This window comes from Channa argus, chromosome 12 (genome assembly GCF_033026475.1).
Source record: "Channa argus isolate prfri chromosome 12, Channa argus male v1.0, whole genome shotgun sequence".
NCBI lineage: Eukaryota > Metazoa > Chordata > Actinopteri > Anabantiformes > Channidae > Channa > Channa argus.
The window spans coordinates 15939690-15958982 of record NC_090208.1 but is presented as its reverse complement, the minus strand read 5'-3'; the positions used below and the strand labels follow the sequence as shown (position 1 = coordinate 15958982).

Here is a 19293-nt window from a genome sequence, read left to right as displayed (position 1 = left end):
TACACACAAACACAGAAAATGGTTGTAAAGAGACCTTAAAAGTTCATAAAGTGTCATTTTAAGTGCACATTTTAATATAAACAAAATACATTTCAATAAAAATATTTGTTACTTGAATAATGGGCTTTTACTTATCTTTTATTATAAATTTAGTAGAACTGTCTCATCAGTGCTGTTAGAATGCTTGTGAGGCCTCCTACCTGCGCAGTTTTTGCCATCTCCACTGTACGGGTGAACACAGGTGCAGGTATAGGAGCCGTCTGTGTTCTGACAGTTGGCATGATCATCACAATCAGATCCCAGAGCACACTCATCCACATCTGGAAACAAACACATATACCTAGCACACAGATATAATCTCTATACTTTGACAAGGTACTGATATAAAACCAATGTCATCTGTATGTATGCCTTCTGCATATAAAGTAAATTGTAAAAGTACCAAGACAGGCAGGTGGACTTCTACCCCACTTGCCGCTGTTGGTGCAGTGCACCTTGGCATCTCCTAGCAGGTAAAAGCCAACATTACACTGATAGACTACAGAGCTGCCAGCATGAAAGTCTGTCCCCTGAATGTCCCCATTGTCCAGAGGAAGAGGAAGTCCACAGGAAACACCTGTAACACATACGGCAATATTATCCACGATCTCACTCCCTAAGGCTATCTACCTTTAGCTGTATAATTCATATATTTCACAAGGACAATTCAATAAACATAGATGCTTATTACCACTGTGTTTCTCTTTGTAAATTGCTTTCAGAGACACACACACAAACTGATATGGCTACTGGTAATTTACAATGCAAAGTGGAATTCAAGTTTTTGCCTTACGTTTGCAGACGGGTAAGGGGTGGCTCCACTCTCCTTTATTTTGGCACTGCAGCACTGGCTCCCCCACCAGGTAAAAACCAGGATCACAGGACAGCTGAACCTGAGTACCAGGACTCACTTCTACAGTGGAAGCATGCAGGTGGGGCCCTGCGTTCTCCAACTTGGGGCAGTCTGGAGAAATAGAAATGGTGGAGTCAGGTAAAATGTCTCAGTTTCAACATCTGATATGTTGTTTATGTTCTGTTGTCAATAAAATATAGGTTGATGAGATTTGCAAATCATTGCATTTTGTTTTTATTTACATTTACACATCACATATTTTGGAATTGGGGTGGTATTCATCTAAGGTTAAAAGAAACATTTCAATATGGAACATTGCATAAATCTATTTTAAAAAGATATTCAAAGTTAATTATTTAAGGTAATCTATTGATGATACTTAAGAAGCTTGTTTACCTGCACAAAAAATGCTGTTGAGGTTTACTTTGACTCGTCCCACCACTCCATTAAGAAAGTCTGGCCAGGCAAGGACATTCCCTCTGTGGGTCACATGGGAGGCTGGACAGCTGCTGGCCAGGACCTTAATCTGGCCAGAGACAGTACAGGTCAGATATGTAAAAACCTTGAACTACAGTACAGCCATAAGGTGAAAATTATAATAAAATGTATAGTAAATGTATAATAAAATAAAAGTATAATATCAATTAACATTAAAAATCCAGCTCTAATTGTTATAATTAGGTGAAAGACATGACCTTAAGCAGTCCTAAATAGTGCATGTAGGAATTATTAAACACACCAATAATAATAATAATAAATCAGCAAATAAGTCTGTTTTTCTGAGCTACTACTGACTCTGTATCTTGCAGAGATACAGCTGCAGTACAGTGGAGAATTTTTCATGTTTACCTGCTGTGGTGTGAGAACACGATCCCAGATGTTGAGTTGGCTGATGGAGCCAACAAATGATTCAACAGGGTTGAAGCCCTCACCCCTCTGGTCTTGGTCCTGACCCAATACCAGCGCCCCAGCTCCTACAGGACAGACATTCAGAGGTTAACCACAATTAACTGAGAAAGCATTAGTCTACTTAACTACTGTGTTAAAGAACACAGCACACATCACAAGAAAAATATATATGTAATTATATGATGTAGAAGACATCCAACATTGCTTTATTGAAGCAATTAAGCTTGTCATTTCTGCACACTGAAAACATTTTTCGTGACAGGACGTTATCCAGGCCGAGGATAGCACTAGACCTGGGATAGTGGTGCCAACTGACAGGCCTTTGCCTCCATCTGAAGGCTTCCCATTGATATAGATCCTCCAGTCACCATCCCAGCTCCTCCAGGACACCCCAATGTGGTACCATTGACCCGTATTTACTGCAGGGCAGTCAGTGATCCGCTCTTTCCCGTTCACATACAGCACCCACCTGTCACGAAAAAAGAGCAGCAAGATGCAGAATGCAAAAATAGAAGGGATTAGGCAGAAAATAAAACACAAAGGTACAAATAAGAGAGAAGCAGGAAAAAATGGCAAACACCGTTAAATCTTTGTTATGTGACATATAATGTTTGTATATGTGCTCAATACATGGTGTATTACACTGACCCATTGTAGTCTATCAAAAGAAAAGCATTGTCACTGCCCTCCACAGCGTAGGAGATAGGCGTCCCATAATTGGTGGTGTCTGATGACCTCATCCAGAAGGTGCAGGTGATCTCTGTTAAAGCTGGCATTACTCCATCCATCATTACATAACCATGTATACCTGACACCTCAAAGTCCAAGTTGAAGGCTGAGGACATTTCTGACAGAACAGACAAGCATTTATATTTTTAGTTTTTCTATCAAACATCTTATAATTAATTAAAAACATTTTCAAATAAGCGTTTAGGCAGTAATTTTTTCTTCACTTGTTAACCTGGGGGTCAGTGCCAAAATGTGTATATTTCAATACACAAAATTTTGTTCATTCTCAATTAAATGTTCGTTGTATTATATGGAAATAATCAAAGCTTTACATCTTCAGACAGTTAAATATTGCTAATTTTAGACTATTTGACCAGAGAAAATTGTTCAGCAGTTTAACTAGTTTCAACGCATAAACTCTACATATGCAAAACAGGTTGTGACCCATAATTCAAGAAATAAAAAATAGAAAACAAGTCATAAAACACACTGTCCACCCTAAGTTATATTATGTGTACATCTCGTGTTTTGGTCTCTGTGTAGACATCAGAAAACAACTCTTTGTTGTATTGTATTTGTTGTTATCATCAATACAAATCTAATGCAGCACTGACACATGTAAGAACTTTCTAAAAGACATATCTGTGCATGTTTAATATGTTTTATTACAAAAGTCTTGACATAACAAGGCCAAAATGTAAAAGAAAAATTGCTAACCAGCCCCTGTCTAGATGAAGAGAAACTTTGAATGAAGATCTATAGCCAAGTGTAAATGACAGTTAGATAACATATCCAATAATTGTTCCTTCTCCTGTCTTGCCCATTTGGAGTTGCCATGGTAACACGTCATCTGTCCTATAGTACCTGTCTCACACCTGGTTCCGTTGAACCCAGGAAGGCAGCGGCAGGTGTAAAACCCCAGGCCATCTAGACAGCTGGCCCCATTAACACAGGGGTTTGGATCACACTCGTCAACGTCAACCTCACACAACCATCCTTGGTAGCCCTCTACACACTGACACCTGGAAGAGGGACAACAAAGATGGACCATTTGACAACTCGAACAACATCATTGTATTTTGCCTCTGTGAGAAGTTGATTGTCACATTTGATTTAATCAATAAAGTGTTTATTCTACATGCACCACTAAATAACACATAAATGGGTATGAAATGTGTTATTTTTCCACAGTGACTAGAGCAAGTCAACTTTTTATATAATATTTATAGCTAAAATGTGTCTTGATAACAAGAAATGTTTTTCTCTGTAAAACCAAGCATTCTAAGCTACAGTATATTTGTATAAATAAGCTGTACAGCTCTGTTTGTGTCCTTTATCAGAGGTTTTGCTACAATTTAACTTCTATCTAAGAAGCTAGAGCTGATCAGCATCTTTATTACCTGTAACTATTAACAGCATCCAGACATGAGCCTCCATTCAGACAGGGGGCGCTGTAACATTCATCAATGTTGACCTCACAGTGATCCCCTGAGAAACCCATTGCACAGTTACAAGTGTAACCACCTGTTAAGTCCTCACACACACCTCCATTCAGACATGGGTTGGAAAGGCATTCATTTATTTCCAGCTCACAACGAGATCCTGCAGAAAGGGGAAAAAGGCATTTTACAGTTTTTCACTAGCAAAAAACAGTATAAATACACACACTATATGCTCTACATGAAAGTTACGCAGTAAAATTAAAGCCAAAATTCTCTGAGGAGGAAATCAGGTGCAGGAAAATGCAACATTCTCCTGGTATCTGACCTGTGAAGCCACTGGCACAACTGCAGGTGAACTTGTTGACCTCGTCCACACACACCCCTTCATTCAGACAGGGGGAGGAGATACACTCGTTCACCTCTGATCCACACAGAGATCCTTACACAAACAAAGACAAAAGTGAAGAGGTAGATGAGGAGCACTAAGGTGAGATCTACTGTAGTTTGTGGTTCAGTGTAATGCAAACACTATACACTGAACAAACACAGTTCCGATTAAATGTTATACTTGTAATTTCTGTGATGTACCATAAGGCATGTTACAAATTAAAGTCAAGAAACCAGAACTGTAATCAATATTGCACACATAACTAACTGTGTCAGCCTTTTTACAGCTACATAAAATGTGTGACTATTAAACCACTAGAAATATTGTTCCCAAATGCCCCCATACCTAAGAATCCAGGTTTGCACTGACACTGGAAGTCTCCCATGCCGTCCTTACACAAGCCTCCATTCTGGCATGGAGCAGAGACACACTCATCTATATCAATCTCACACTTGGCACCTGAGGAAGCAACATCGTAGGCAAATATTCAAATTCAACAAAGTCATAAAAACACAACAGTTGTGAACATGATGTGAGGTGGCACAGAAGCCAAGCACTCACAGCGAGGGAAAGATTAGGATGGAGTACATGGTGCAAGGAAATAAGGTAGAAAAGAGCGAAGAAATTAAACTTAATAAAAGCAAGTGTCAGTTTTAATTATAAGTGCCAGTCACTAGTATTAGCCAACTATTGGAATTGTTCTAAGCAGATATAAAGTGGATTTTAATTAAATTCCAAACAGGTCTAAAGCATATTAAGCTTTCATGATTAACCAAAATCTGTTAATCTACCCACCTGAGACTATAGACTTTCAGACCACATGTATGTGTGATGCAACCTACAAGTATGGCAATATACATAGTATAACATAAGGCAATTTATATCCATTCATCCATCTATTATCTGTAACTGCTTATCCTATTTTGGGGTCACTGGGGGGCTGGAGTCTTTCCTAGCTATTATTGAACAGGGGGCGGGGTACACCCTGGACAGGCCACCAGGTCTGCCTCAGGGGCAACACACAGAGACACGCACAGACAGACCATTCAACACTCACATTCACACGTACGGAAATTTCAGAGTCACAAATTAAACTAATATGGATGTCTTTGAACTGTGGGAGGAAACCGGGGTACTTGGAGAAAACCCATGCAACTAGAGGAAGAACTTGCTAACTTTATGCTGAAAGCCGCAGCTGGTCAGGATTTAAACTATGGGACCTTCTAGCTGTGACGCGGCAATCTTCAATAATACAAATACAAATTTTGACAAAATCTTTCTGTTGGTTTACCTGTGAATCCAGGCAAGCAGGTGCAGACATATCCTGCTCCAACCTCCTCACATGTTCCCTTATTCTGACAAGGGTTTAGGAAACACTCATGGAAAACCTGCAGGAAATCAGTGGCAAATCAGATCATTCAGACTTACACTGGTTTCAAGCAAATCTATGAAAACTCTGATTCACATTTTGTCCAGGGTATCTTTTAGTAAAATTCACTCAGTAATTAAATTAATCTCTCTCTCTCTAATTTGTTTTTATTGCCATTCTATTGTACATTTACAAATCTTCTTTAATAATATCAATATTATTGGTTTCACTACATAGTGTAATGGTTAAACAATTACATTTTGTTAAATCTGTGTAAAAGCTCTTGAAGTGCTGATTTTAGTTTCTAAATTTCTGGACAATAAAACACTTGACTGAGTCAAAAATCCAAAAATATATTCCAAAACATGATGTCAATGTTTATCATTATTTGGATATGCTAGTACCAAACAAGGCATTAGTAATAAAAAAAAGAATTTTTATGTGTGTCAGTTTAGACAAGGTAAACTAACTTGACTGCTTGCTTGGTAGTCCTCATTGACCTCCACCTGTGGAGCTGCCGTTATACTCTCCTCCTTTGGAAGAAAGCTGGAACCAAAACCTGACAACAGCATCCAGAGAAAATACAGACAATGAAAGCAATGACAAGTTGGAAAAACACAGCAAAGATCTTTCCCCTGCAACTAGCAGACAGTTGTTATTAAGCTGAACAAAAGCCTGTATTCTTATTAAAGACTGGCAGCAGCTCCTCACTGCTGCTCCATTGTGCTGTGGACCAATAAAAGTAATATTATTTCCACTTCCCCCAATCACAGGCAGTAATTCCTTTTCCAAATGGATTGAGCTGTCAGACACAATACAACTGGGGTTACGGTGCCAAGTTTCTACACAAACACAGAGCGAATGATGTAGTCCAGTTTCACATATTTTGCCTTCTGTTGATGTCATTTGGCACATACTGTAGAAATGTAACTTAAGTCATTTTACATGCCAACTCAACACAGCAGAACGATGTTAAGACAGACCTTTGCTCTGTGGATATCATTATCTACACCAGGTTCTATATAAGTATCCAGAGATTATTTAAATGAGCTAAGGTATACTCAAATTGTGGTGACATAGTTTAGGTTTTAATTAATATGATTTTACCAGTCACAACTACACATAAACTAGATGAGTCGTTCCAAGACCCAGGAAATACAATCAGTGCCTATGTTTGACCTTAAACAACCTACTCTGATGTAAAACAATAAAACACAAACATTTCTACATACAAATCATCCCTAAAGGCATGGACTTATCATTTACCATATATTGAAAATTACAATTTTGTTTCCATATTTTGTACAAGGTTTTTTGTACGTCATCATGACAGAGGCTTTATTTCTGTTTAAATACAAAAACAACAACAAGATGTTCTTGGGTCCTGAACATAAAAAATAAACACAATGTCAGGTTAACATTTCAAAATATTTATGTTTCACCTACTGGAACAGTGCTGTATGGTGGTGGCCCCAGTGACTGTGGTGGTTCCATAGAAAGGGCAGGAAAGGCAATAGGAGCGGCCATGTTCAGGCTGGTAGTAATCCCTAGGACAGGGGTAGCAGGGAACCAGACCGGTGCGGGAGAAATGACCTGATGAACAGGGAACTGCAGGAAAGTAGACCAGAAAAGAGGCAAACAATGGACAGAAAAAAAAGAAACTAATGAATATTAAGGAGCAGAAAGTGCCAGAATTATCATAAAATTATTATCTAGGCACTGAAAAGTCCACATTTTTGAAGGTTAAGAGTTATTTCCATACTTTCCATACTTTCCCCTTTCTAATATAACTACACATGACAGTTTTCAAGGCTAAAAAGGACCAGTCAAACTGTATCACCTCCACACTCTTTCTCATCCACTGCTCCTCTAGTGACAGTGGAAGTCTCATCAGGACAGACCAGACACTCCCGGGCGCCATATCCAGGCTGGAAGTGGCCCAGGGGGCATGACTCGCAGATCTCCAGTCCATTTAGAGAATGACTGCCAGGTTTACATTGGCCTGCAAACATATTTAATACACTAAATCAAAAGCCGCATATATCAAAAGGCACAGAAATCAAATGAGTTCTATAATTAACTAACATTTAGTATTTATCTAACTCTGAGGATTGTTACAAAACTGTGCACTTAGATCATTAGGAGGCAAATAATTAAAATTTTTATTATTCAAATAAACCAACGTGTCATCTTAAATATTTGAAATGTTGTCTGTGTTTACACTAGATTAAAGTCTGACTATATATTTGTTCTGATCATACCTTTGCATTCAGCCACACTACGGGAGTGTAGGTAGGCTGTAGAAGTTCCTTCAGGGCACGACTTACACTCCAGCTGACCCTCCTCATCCTGGTAGGAGCCCAGCCAGCAGCTCTCACATTCATTATATTCAAGAGAGAAGTACGTTCCAACTGGACATAGGACTGAGAGAGCACACACAATTAGTAATTCAATGGGAAACATTCAATGTTTTTTAGATGTTCTTAAAGATCCCATAAATGTTTACATGATTATATTATTACAAAGGTAAGTAAACCATATGAAAAAATAAATAAAAAAGAGGTTCAAGGAGTTTGTTTTTGATGGGTGCACCCTCCACTCAGACTCCTACTCACCACACATCCTGCCTTTAAGCACTGAGCCTGGCCTGCAGAACAGAGAGGCCCTCTTGCTCTCTAGAGACTTGGGATCAGCGACAATCATTTCTGAGGACACATGGAAACTGGAAAGCGGCTGCTTGGCCAGCGTGCGTTTCAGTCGATTAGTCAGTTGCTCCAGTGTTCGCAGAAGCCTCTTTTGATTGGCCACCTCTATAGAGTCGTTCCTTGACAGGGGCAGAGGGATGCTTGCTGGGAGAATGGACATAGTTTAAAGGACTGACTCATGGCATTATAAAAATATTCAAGATAATGCAATGCTGTGTCATAATGCAAATGCTGTTCATATTATTAAACTAACCTATGAGAAAAGAACCTATGAGAAAAGAACTACACCAGAAAAAAATGTAATGCCGACACAGAATACTAAAACTTTAGTCTGACCGGGTATGAGTCCATAGAAGCGGTAGCAACTCAAGAGTCATAGAATAGACTCTTAGTCTTAGATAGTCATAGAATACATTAATATTTACAATACAAAAAAGTGTTATTCATAAACTGACCAGCTACAACATTAACAGAGGTGGTCTTAATAATGTCATGGAGGATAAGTGTCAACATGGCACCTCTGAGCAGTCTGTGGCTACACAGCCCCATACACAGCAAAATGTGATACTCTGTGTGCAGAGGTGGTAGAAGTACACAAACTCAATTCTCAAGTAAAACAGCAAGTATAGTTAAAGTATAGGCCTAAATACAATTGCCACTACGAATACAACTACTTTTACTCAAGTAAAAGTACTGAGTACAAAATTAAAGGTAATACCCTAAGAAAACAATGTCATTTAATAAAACACTGATGATTGAAATTATGCTAAAACATGCACAGTAATTAAGAAAAAATAAATATCAGTGTTGGTAAAGGTGGAGCTGTTTTCAACCACCATATATGGTTAAACCATAATGATGCATAAGCATTTATTAGTTGCATGAATGCACACAAAGACACACTTATTCTACCTGAGATGTTAAAAAAGATCTGGATCTTCTGGTCTCTGGTGGGGCCTGTGATTTTTCTGTGCCTTTTGGTGCGGTGATGTGGTTGAATACCCTTGTCTCGCTGTCGGCTGGGAAGTTGCAGAGTGCCCGTGGCAAACCCTGATTCAAAGTAGGCATAATCCTGAGCACCTTGAGGACCCCAGCTGTTGCCCCAACCCCCTGGTGCTGATGAATATAAGAAAGGGAGAGGCAAGAATAATAGGCTCATGGGATGATCCTAACAAAATCAAGGTGGGACAATTAATAAGCGTATTTGTCAGTGTTACCAATAGAAAACCCGTTCTCGTAGTCATAGTTGTACTCCAGACAGTGTCCCTGTGACATGACCTCCAATTTGCAGGTGACATCATCACTGCTACAAATGTTGGGGAGCTTTGGAAAACACAAAAATAAACTGTTATAGTGTTGAATAACAGGACATTAGTGTGTTTTGTGAGTACATGTGTAGGCGCTCACCATGCCACCCAGTTTGGCATTGAACTCCCCAGTAAATGACTTGACAAGGTCCACATCATCACAGCGAGATGCTTTAAACAGCATTTCAAAAGGTTTGAATCCACTGTTTGCTATACGGTTTACTGAGAAAGACAAAAATGGTACAAAAAATGTAAACAGTGTTGTACATGCACATGAATGTTTTGTATCGTTAATACAGCCAAAGCCCACTCAATAAGACTCAAACATTATGCATGCATCCTACAATTATACAACATACTGTATGTACATCTCATTACCTGCAGTAATGAGACACACCTAAGAGCACACAGAAAGCTCTAGTACAGTGTAAATAGTAGGTAAATAAAAAACTGAAAAGTAAGAAAAAACCTGTGCTTCACTTACCTGAGCAGTCGGGTCTGTCTGGAGAATAGGGTGGTTGCCAGACACCATTGTAGGCACAGAAGTAGCTCTGTACTGCATCCTGAGTAAAGCTGTAGCCATCCTTACAGTTAAGGGTACAGTTAACACCCTCCTCTTCTTCAGAACAAATAAACTCTCCATTCACTGGCACATATGGCTGGTCACAGGTTGTCCCTTTGCAAACAAAAACACTTCCATGGTTTGGTAATACTAAATCGCAAGATTTAGTATTATCAATAGACAACATAAAACAACATAAAACCAATACACAACATAAAACAATCTACAATCACATTCTAGTTTGTAAATCTTGCAAATAATGTTTTGTGCTACATTGTAGAGAAGAGACACTAATTTTACTAAATAAATAATCTATGGGGGGGCGGCTGTGGATCAGTTGGTAAGGCAGTCGTCCATGGACTACAGGGTCAGTGTTCTGATCTCTGGTCCTTGGAAGACACTGAACCCCCAACAGCCCTTTCCAGAAATTGGGGAGGGTTGCGTCAGGAAGGGCGTCAGAAGGGGCATCCGGCGTAAAAACTGTGCCAAATCAACATGCTGTCAATGATTTGCTGTGGTGACCCCGAACTCACGGGATAAGCCGAAAGGACAAACAATAATAATAATAATCTGAAATATATTTATTTATTTTACATATGTGCCTAGACTATGCTCTGCTGTGAATGTATATATTTAAGCACATTAAAGACACTGACTTACATAATAGCTATGTTAAATATTATTTATTTAGCATATACAGAAGTCTTATTATTAGTTTATTTTAAGACGTTTATGCTCTGACAAGGCCACTTACTATCTGACACAATAAAAAACAAAACACTAGTAAATAAATAGAACACATTACTGAATAATGTAATTAAAGGTGGACATTTATTTAAATAATTATTTAAATTTTTTTAATTTGCACTCATTTAAAATAATTTTTAAGATGTATCTGTCAGTACGATACCTTGTACAGTGATGGTAAGGTTGCAGGTGCGGCTGTTTCCAGCAGCATCAGTAGCAATGTACTGGACCACAGCTTCTCCTACTTGGAACAGGGATCCTGGAGTATGGCTACTAGTTACTGTGAGGCGACCACCTGTAGAAGACAGACTTTTTAAAAAAGTGAAAAAGATATACAAAAAAATCAGTTTGAACAGTAAATTCATAAAACATAATTTATGAAACTGTGTTGTGAAACATTTAACACTATTGTAGCCACTGATATGTTACCTACATGCTCAGCAGAAGTATGTGGTGATAAACATCAAAGTTAAACTAGACAAAACCTAACCCTATAACATTCAGAAAATTACTACCAAGGTAAAACAGAGATAATTATTAACCTTAAGTATGGCACACTTAGTTTGCTTTTGTATTTCCTTAAAGTAACATACATTTTCCACATGAAAAAAACAAAATCAGGAGTAAAGTGTTCCTTTCGTTATCCTGCAGAGGGCAGACAGGTTGTGTGCCAGTTTCCACCACTAAATGAGTCATTCTTGCTAAACCGTGGAGGTTATGTTAAACAATGATATTTAGAGATGGAAATCATTTTTCTGGGTATCACATGGCAGCAGAAAAATCCACCTCTGGGGACTCAAGAGGAAAAATTGCTGCAGTCTGGTTGTCTTAAAAAACAGAATTTTCAGAGCATGATGAATTGAGGCATGGAAGAGTCAAATGTGATGACAAGAGTGTATAAGTGTGACCTTGATGGTGTTGCCTGCGGCTGGTACGTACGTTGTTATGTAAGAACAATGAAATCATCTACACCAAGTGTGAGAGAGACAGACAATAAAAACATAAAAAAAGGTTGGGAAAGTGGGTTTATTAAACATTTGTGTAACTTTAGTCCACCTTCATTAACAGTAACAGCATCGTTCCAACAAGTCTGACACACGTCTGGTCTGCTGGACTCTGGTGTCTCTCGTTTATATATAACTGTGTGTGCTTTTCTACATGTGTTTACGTGTGTGTCTACCGAGTTGTGACTATATATAGAGCTGGCATCAGGGTGTGGGCCTGGAAAAACAAAACACTGACGTCGAAGCAGTGCTGGGCTGACGTTGGTCGGCCCCGAAGCAGCCGCACCAGCCTGTTATTACAGTGATTGCGTGTGACACAAGTGTGTGTATGTGTGTGTCTGCGTGTGTGTGGATGACTACATGTGATGGGGGTGCACCTCTGCAAACAGGTGGGGAGTGAGTCTATACCTTAACAAACTAAAACACCCATGTGAGAAATGTTAGTTTTGTTATGTTTGTGTACTGTATATGGTTTCAGAGCCAGTGAATTACATAGGCCTGGCTGTGGGCTGGAACCCTGAAGATGTCTGGTTTGTTGCCTGTCACCAACACCAGTATCTGGGTACAGCAAGAGCGGGAGAAAGCCAACCAACTCTGTTTGGCAGAATGGCCTTGATAAACTCATTTATACATGTAGAAAATATTTAAACCCTGTGAGTAATAGGTAATAGGTTCCATTTATGCTTAGCTCCTCACAACAGCATCAACAGTATATGCTCATCACAGCCTTTTGACCTCTCAAAGCTTTTTTCCCACTCTGTTCATGCTTAATGAAACAAATTATTATGTTACTAGTTACTATAAATATATGACAAAAATCATAGGCTTAACTCGTACACCACTACAAATTAAAGGATAGATCAATTGTGTCTGATTTGAACAAGGTGTTGCTTACAGTAGTCCTTCTACTCCATAATGCCCATTAAAAGATCTCTTCCTTTTTACATGCTGTCCCTTCAAAAGTCAAAGCCTTTTCAGTACAAACTGCCTTTTTTATTTCTATCCTTCAATTGCAGCTCAGCAGAAAAACACAGAGGTCAAAATTATGTAAAAAAGTTCCTACTTTGGAAGACACACAACTGATTTATTTGATCAGACGCAGAAGCCTCATTTTGAGTTCAGATAAACCTTTAAAACATTTTTGGACAGCACTTCAATCAAAATTAGGGAGTGCGTAACAAGAACAACTCATTTAACACCAGGGATGAATAGGAAGAATGTGAACCCTTCCTTTAAATTAGCACCATATGCTAATTAAAAAGTCTGCTTAGAGAATAATTTATCATCAGTGTAACAATTTGATAAAGATAAAAAAGAGCTATCCATTTTAAGCAAAACTTAATATCTCAGTCAATTTAAAATTAATCTCATTTGACCCCGATTCCACATCAGTTAATTGCAGTCAACAGATTTGGCAGAAATCTCAGCAGCGCAGTTGCAAATTAAGAATTAAAGAAATACTTTGTCTACTTTAACTTGTCTACCTTACCAAGGTAGTTATTATTACCCATACATTTCTATAGCAAAAACACCTGCACTTTTCTGCCGTCAGTTTTGACATTAATGACAAAAACAGGCACTGTATTCACTTCATCTGTCTACTAGTCCAGCCGTTTCCAAACCTGGTCCTCAGGGACCCCTGCCCTGCTTGTTTTCCAACTATCCCAACACAACAAATGCCTAACTCACTGCATAATACTTCTATCAGGTATGTTCACTCAATCAAGAGTTGGAATTTAACAGTTTGCTTTGTCTTCCCCTCACCCCACCCTTATCTAAAATTGTATCTTCCAGCTCCTGATTGACTGAACACACCTTATTTAGATAATATGCAGTGGGTAAGCAGGAATAGTTAGAAAATTAGCAGAGTAGGGGTCTCTGAGGACCAGAGTCAAGAATCCCTGCCGTAGTCCATAGTTTTAAATAAAGATACACAATTAGACGTTCATGCACATATTGTTAAGCCATCTTCGTTGTCCATTTTCTCTCAGTCTCACACAAATACACATGGACATACAAAGGCTCAGAGATCTCTGCTGATCTCCTTTTTCCAGTCACCCAACGGAAAAGATCCTGTTTAGGCATCATCTGTGGAGGAAGCGGGTGGAGCAGACTGGAACAGAGAAGAAAAAGAATAAACTCTACGTCGCTGACGTCTAAGAACAGCAACCAGACATACCTGAGTTGTCGGAAAACTGTGGCACCTCCCAAACGACTGCTGTCTCTGTGTCTGTGGCCTGGACTGTGGGCGGTGACCTGCACCTGTCAATCACTGGTGGCTCCGTATCTAGAAAGGGATATACAGTTTTTAATGGTACCTGTCATGACTATCGTAAGGAACAGATTGTATACACAGTTTGTTTAAAAAAGTGGAATACATCATTATAACAAAGTTAGAGAACAGTTGAAAGCAGAGCTACAGTGTAATTTAACTTTTTCGATCGTCAGAGTGTCAGAGGGCACCAGTTTAACACATGTCTCTAATAAAAAACCACAACGTTCCACCACCATAATAACATATGGAAATGTTCACCATGCTTGAGGTTTTTCCCCCTGACTGCTGTGATTATGGAGTGGTTGACATGGGACACCCATGTTTTTCACTCTCTACAGTAACACTGTTGGCACCTGCTGGGGTGGATGGACTCCTGACTAGTGAGTATGTGAATTAAATTACAAATTTACATTAAGTGATAGAAACAAACTGCAGCACAGAGGTGGATGAATGAAGTAAAAAATGCACTGGGTGGTAGGCTTTCAGATTGGGTTCATAAACTAAAAAAAATGTTGACTCTATCTAAAGTTGCATGGCTATTAAATAAAGTGTTTTATGTGACACAGTTATGTTATTTTTCTGTTTTGTTATTTTTCAGAAGAAAGGAGGTAAGTAAAGTTATTTGTAGTTATAATCTGGGAAAGTATCAGAGTCTGCACAATGTTGTACAGTTACTGTTACTATTAGTCTTTGTGAAGGTTCTCAGTCGTCTAGATTCGGTCTCCAGAAGTTGAATCATATAAACTGCATTCCTTTCTTTCTGAGAACACTTATCCTCAGACTACGAAAGCCACTCAGAAGAGTAGAAATGTATTTTTAACAAAGAAGAGAGAATTTTAGTTGGCATGCCTCAACTTCCAGATCTTACTATTACTGTAATAAACCTAATTACAGGTACTTTTTTTTGTCCTTTTGGCCAGTTCAGGGTCACCACAGCGGATCATTGTCTGCATGTTGATATGGTACAGTTTTTTTTTACGCCGGATGCCCTTCCTGACGAAACCCTCCCCAATTTCTAACAGGGTTAGACTGGCACTGTCCAGCTGGGGAGGGGAATGGGCTGTCTTGGCTGGTTCAGTGTCTTGCCCAGAGACACGACTTAGAGCCGGAACCGGGGATCGAACCACTGACCCTGTGATCCGTCGACGACTGCCTCACCAACTGTGCTACAACTCAGTGTCAACTGCTTTTTATATTAGTTTCAAAAAGAAGAAAGCAGCTACAGTATGCTGTGTGTACTTGAGCCAGTTTCAGCAAAGAGAAAACAAGACCATACAAAAGAAGAAAGCCAAAGAGCTGACATCACTGCTATTAGGGAGACGCCTTGTTCAGTAAATTAACATGTCTTGATGACATTTAGCAATAAATGTTAAATGGCCTGCACTTATATAGCACTAATTTACCTTGACACACAAAGTGCTGTGAAATTTGCTTCTTATTTACTCATTCAGACTCACACACATAGTAGGAAGCTGCCAGACAAGACGTGAACAAGTATCTGTGAAAAAAAAAAAACGGCGTGTGGCTTGTCCCTTCAGGGGTCGCAACAGCAGAATGTTTTCCGAACATTGATTTGGCGTGAGTTTCTACACCAGATGCCCTTCCTGCCGCACCCAACCATTTTTATCCGGGCTCTGGATCGGGCTGGGCTAGGGCACACCTGGAGGGGTGGGATTTGAACCCGTAGCCTTCTGCATCCTAACACAATGCTCTACCACTGAGTCACCAGGTCCCCTTACTTGTGAACGATTATTATCTGTATTATTATTATTATTATAATAGACAAGTTATAAAACCAAGTGGATGTGTGCAGGAATGGACTACATTTTGACCAAATTGCCCTCTCTCTCACTGAAATATGGAAGTGGGGCCATATATGGCATTCATTGTTGGCTCTGATGCAGTTCTCAGAAAGATGACCTTACCAATGACAGTGACTGTAAAGGAGCAGTTGGCCTGGTTCCCAGAGCGGTCGGTCGCAATGTAGGTGATGGTTTCCGTTCCAATGGGCAAAAGTTGGGGAGGACTGTAGACTGGCTTCACTTGCAACACTATCTGGAGAAACAAGAGACAGGAAATAGTGTTATTCTTTTCTTAAATTAGTCTGGTAAATGAAGCTTTGTGAAACATAGATTTAAACACCAACATTCATTATAACCTTCTTTCTCTTCTTTTCCTTTCGGCTGTTCCCTTTCAGGGGCCGCCACGTGCCTCCATCTAACCCTGTCCTCTGCATCCTCTTCTCTCACAACAACTAACTTCATGTCCTCTTTCACTACATCCATAAATCTCCTCTTTGGTCTTCTTCTAGACCTCCTGCCTGGCAGCTCCTACCTCCTACGATCCTTTTACCAATATATTCACCATCTGTCCTCTGAACATGTCCAAACCACCTCAATCTGGCCTCTTTGACTTTATCTCCAAAACATCTAACATGAGCTGTCCCTCTGATGCTTTCATTCCTGATCCTGTCCATCCTCGTCACTCCCAAAGAGAACCTCACCTTCTTAAGCTCTGGTACCTCCAGCTCTCCCTCCTGTCTCTTCTTCAGTGCCACTGTATTCATGATAACCAATTAACAGATAATAGCACTGGGCAGAAAAATTTTATTGTTGCAGCTCCGCAGGTGTTAAGGCTTTCTGTTTTTCTCAGTTTGCCATGTCAAGACATCGCCTTGGGTTTTGTGAGGAGTAGTTCTTACAGTCTAAACGATTTCAGTTGATCAACCAAATAGCTGACAATTTAAAAATTAAATAAATTTTACATATCCAACCTCCCCTTTGGAGTTGTCAGTAGCATTTGGGACATCCCAGCTGACACTGGCGGTGCCACGGCGCTCATCTGTCTCTGCAACAGTGTCTCCGGGACACTGGATCCATGGTGGTTCAGCATCTGAAGGGGGGGGGGGGGGGGGGGTCAATGAGATTGAGTGTGGACATAAAAAGCTTAGTCTGAATGCAATAAATTTAATTTAATAAAAAAATGTATCGATCTATCCATTATCTGTAACCTCAGTGTAATGTCTGTAATCTCAGCCTAATTGTTGCTATTTCTAAAGGAGAGGGTTTATGATGTCATCTGACTGACCCCTGATCTCTTTATTCAAAACATTTCACACAATCCTAATTAGTCATTACTAGTCACTGTTCCAACAAGATTAAACAACATTAAATAAACATCCAGCCAGAGTGGTAAAGAGCAAAGAGTTAAAGAGACAGAGTTCAAAAGATGCTGGAAACATACTTCATCTTATGTCAAAATATTTAGGCACCCGGAAACTCCAGCTCCATCTTGGATAAGTCACACTTGTTGTATTTGATAATCAGTAGAGCATGTTATTAAAATGCAGTTGTGTAAATCATAAGTGAATCATAAATGTATGTCCAGTGTTGTGAAGGAATCAGTACAACAATATTAGTCTTTAGGGCTAAAATAAATATCATAATTATCCATAATCAGTAATTGTGATTTGGGTTTGGCACTCCAAGCAAAATGTTCATCAAAATTAGCTTGTGCCTTACCCTCATAGTGTGGGGTAAAATAAATTGCTGATTACTGTGTGTCATTTATTGTTTATGGTGTTTCATGAACTATTCAGTGTAGATGTTCTCTGAAGTCAGGAAGGTTAGGAAGGCCAGAAAACCTAGAGAAAGGTTTACTCTGTTGCTGTTTTACAAAGTCTTAGCCTGCATTATTTATTAGTTATCAGCATGTAACTATTGTCTTGACAATAGTTGACATTTTGATTATTGTTGCATGAGGTTCTATGAGAAATTCCTCTATGAGAAATTTCTATCCATTCCTGCATTTTCAAGCAATCCTGGTTATCACAAAAAACAATGTGCACTGCATCCATATTCAAAGCTTTGACATTTTGAGAGGCACATACTGTAGACACTGTAGAATTATTTTACGTGGAATTAAAATTCTGAAAATGAGCACAAAACACATATACCATGCCAGATTAAGAAACCCAGTTGTGGGTGCAATATCCGACTGTAACCTGTAAATAATGAATGTTCTCACTTTGATTATAATTTACTTGCCATTGAACACAGAACCTATATTTGTTCCAATACAAAACCTTTGATCACGGTTATTAGCCCAGTCAATAAAAAGCTAGGCACTGCCACCTTTTTGGCTGGTGGTAATTCACTAGCCACCATGCACTTTGGATAAAACAGTTTTTTCCTTTGTGTTACTCTTCATACAGCATGTTCAAATGATGTGTAGCCAGCACAGTTTAGTTCAAATCACTTTAAGCCTGCAATAAAAGAGCAAAGCCTCAAGGAGTTGAATCTCGATTCAATCAAAAGGGGTCATGCCTGTTGCGTTGTGTAAGAAAGCTATTCCCATCTGGACCTGATGACCCATCTACTTAGGCATCCATCTCTGCTAAACACTAACACACTTAGCTCCAATTGGCTCCATTCATCTTCATAACAAGGAAGGAATATTTCACTTTGGGTGTCATCAACATGAAGTGAGAGACGAAAGAAGCCAGAAGCTTACAAAGAGCACTTTCAACTTTGTTAACAACTGTCTTTGTCTTAATCTCCTCCTAATGTCCCACCCTTATTGCAGTTCTCTCTTTTCATTCTTTGAATCTCATCAACATTTTATCTTTAATATCACTCCATCTCTTCCTTCCTTCATCTTATCAGATCAGAGAAGCGCATCTCCTCCCTCCCATTTCTTTGTAAAATATCTACTGCCTTCTCACCTCCCTGTCTGACTCCATCAATTTTTTCTTTATGACTCATTTTCCTCTTCATAATGACAGGCGTTCCTTCATTAGCAAACTTTCTCTGTGAGGAAATGAAGGGATTGATGACATTCAAAGGAGGGTAGGCACAGCTGCTCACCACCACCTGTTTCACCTGCAAGGAATTCGGAGGGCTACAGTCTATTAAAATTATCTCCAGAACCCAGTTGAAGTGGGGTGGAGAGTAGACATGAGAGCT

At 39.3% G+C, this 19293-nt stretch overlaps 1 protein-coding gene across 2 annotated transcripts in view; it reads right to left on the bottom strand.

Annotated features, from left to right (window-relative positions):
* svep1 (sushi, von Willebrand factor type A, EGF and pentraxin domain containing 1) overlaps positions 1 to 19293 on the bottom strand; it is a 90139-nt gene that overhangs the window by 17672 nt on the left and 53174 nt on the right. For both annotated transcript variants that reach the window (XM_067523673.1, XM_067523674.1), the window contains exons 8-32: positions 17103 to 17221; positions 16255 to 16384; positions 14234 to 14341; positions 11214 to 11345; positions 10226 to 10417; positions 9842 to 9963; positions 9652 to 9757; positions 9347 to 9550; positions 8345 to 8578; positions 7991 to 8152; positions 7570 to 7731; positions 7176 to 7337; positions 6200 to 6288; positions 5652 to 5748; positions 4706 to 4819; positions 4298 to 4411; positions 3931 to 4132; positions 3395 to 3552; positions 2450 to 2648; positions 2095 to 2270; positions 1742 to 1866; positions 1289 to 1418; positions 833 to 1003; positions 443 to 616; positions 201 to 320 (exon numbers count right to left, since the gene is read on the bottom strand). In XM_067523673.1, the coding sequence (XP_067379774.1) occupies positions 201 to 320; positions 443 to 616; positions 833 to 1003; positions 1289 to 1418; positions 1742 to 1866; positions 2095 to 2270; positions 2450 to 2648; positions 3395 to 3552; positions 3931 to 4132; positions 4298 to 4411; positions 4706 to 4819; positions 5652 to 5748; positions 6200 to 6288; positions 7176 to 7337; positions 7570 to 7731; positions 7991 to 8152; positions 8345 to 8578; positions 9347 to 9550; positions 9652 to 9757; positions 9842 to 9963; positions 10226 to 10417; positions 11214 to 11345; positions 14234 to 14341; positions 16255 to 16384; positions 17103 to 17221 (3702 nt within the window). The remainder of the gene's footprint in view (positions 1 to 200; positions 321 to 442; positions 617 to 832; positions 1004 to 1288; positions 1419 to 1741; positions 1867 to 2094; positions 2271 to 2449; positions 2649 to 3394; positions 3553 to 3930; positions 4133 to 4297; positions 4412 to 4705; positions 4820 to 5651; positions 5749 to 6199; positions 6289 to 7175; positions 7338 to 7569; positions 7732 to 7990; positions 8153 to 8344; positions 8579 to 9346; positions 9551 to 9651; positions 9758 to 9841; positions 9964 to 10225; positions 10418 to 11213; positions 11346 to 14233; positions 14342 to 16254; positions 16385 to 17102; positions 17222 to 19293) is intronic.